Consider the following 1,472-nt stretch of genomic DNA (forward strand, 5'->3'; position numbering starts at 1 on the left):
GAGCCCAAACCTTTTGATTACCTGCTTCCCCACTCCCGCCTCCGCCCCGTCCCCGGGGGTGGCTCTCAAGACCCGGACGTCGCCCGGCCGGCTGGGACCATGGTGTTTCTCTCCGGAAATGTTTCCGACAGCTCCAACTGCACCCACCCGCCGGCACCGGTGAACATTTCCAAGGCCATCCTGCTCGGGGTGATCTTGGGTGGCCTCATCCTTTTCGGGGTGCTGGGGAACATCCTAGTGATCCTCTCCGTGGCCTGTCACCGGCATCTGCACTCGGTCACTCACTACTACATCGTCAACCTGGCGGTGGCTGATCTCCTGCTCACGTCTACAGTGCTACCCTTCTCTGCCATCTTCGAGGTCCTGGGCTACTGGGCCTTCGGCAGGGTCTTCTGCAACATATGGGCGGCCGTGGACGTGCTGTGCTGCACGGCCTCCATCATGGGCCTCTGCATCATCTCCATCGACCGCTACATCGGCGTGAGCTACCCGCTGCGCTACCCCACCATCGTCACCCAGCGGAGGGGTCTCATGGCTCTGCTCTGCGTCTGGGCGCTTTCCCTGGTCATCTCCATCGGGCCCCTGTTCGGCTGGAGGCAGCCGGCCCCCGAGGACGAAACCATCTGTCAGATCAACGAGGAGCCGGGCTACGTGCTCTTCTCGGCGCTGGGCTCCTTCTACGTGCCACTGGCCATCATCCTGGTCATGTACTGCCGGGTCTACGTGGTGGCCAAGAGGGAGAGCCGGGGCCTCAAGTCCGGCCTCAAGACCGACAAGTCGGACTCGGAGCAAGTGACACTTCGCATCCATCGGAAAAACGTCCCTGCAGGAGGCAGCGGGGTGGCCAGCGCCAAGAACAAGACGCATTTCTCGGTGAGGCTCCTCAAATTTTCCCGGGAGAAGAAAGCCGCCAAAACCCTGGGCATCGTGGTCGGCTGCTTCGTCCTCTGCTGGCTGCCCTTTTTCTTAGTGATGCCCATTGGTAAGTCTTGACAACACCTCGTCTTAGTATTTACTGTTCACCCTCTTCCCTCTCCGTTACCCTAGACACATTCAAGGGTGGAAAAGGAAGGATCTGCATTTCAAACTGCAGAGCTATAAGGCAGTTGGGAAAGGCTACCTTGTAGAAATGTGGATTTCCATTCTCTTCCACTCCTTTCTTATTTATATTAGGTCCTAGGGCACTTTCTCAGCTCCTGTAAAGAGGCTTACAACTGATGCAGATTAACCCGGTCTCCTTATTAAGAATGTCAACTTTTCTTAACGTCTTTAAGCATGTGTTTAATTTAAATACATCTGCCTTCTTTCAAGTCTCCACCAAGTACTTAGGCAGGCTGTGGAATGCCACTGTCACTCTGTTAGGGACTGCAAATTCTCTTGGCCTGAAAAGAAGCCCCGTGCTTATTCTGGTAAAATGTGTGATTTTATTACCATAGATTATTCATAAAGACCAATGGCCTCCTTGTGTTGTT

At 55.0% G+C, this 1,472-nt stretch overlaps 1 protein-coding gene across 1 annotated transcript; it reads left to right on the plus strand.

Moving 5' to 3' along the window:
- Positions 1–7: 7 nt before the first annotated feature.
- ADRA1A (adrenoceptor alpha 1A) lies at positions 8–994 on the plus strand. The gene has a single exon (XM_008565544.1). The coding sequence runs from the start codon at positions 100–102 to the stop codon at positions 991–993; it is 894 nt and encodes a 297-aa protein (XP_008563766.1). The 5' UTR covers positions 8–99; the 3' UTR covers position 994.
- Positions 995–1,472: the final 478 nt, after the last annotated feature.

This window comes from Galeopterus variegatus, unplaced genomic scaffold (genome assembly GCF_000696425.1).
Source record: "Galeopterus variegatus unplaced genomic scaffold, G_variegatus-3.0.2 Scaffold69302, whole genome shotgun sequence".
Classification (NCBI taxonomy): Eukaryota; Metazoa; Chordata; class Mammalia; order Dermoptera; family Cynocephalidae; genus Galeopterus; species Galeopterus variegatus.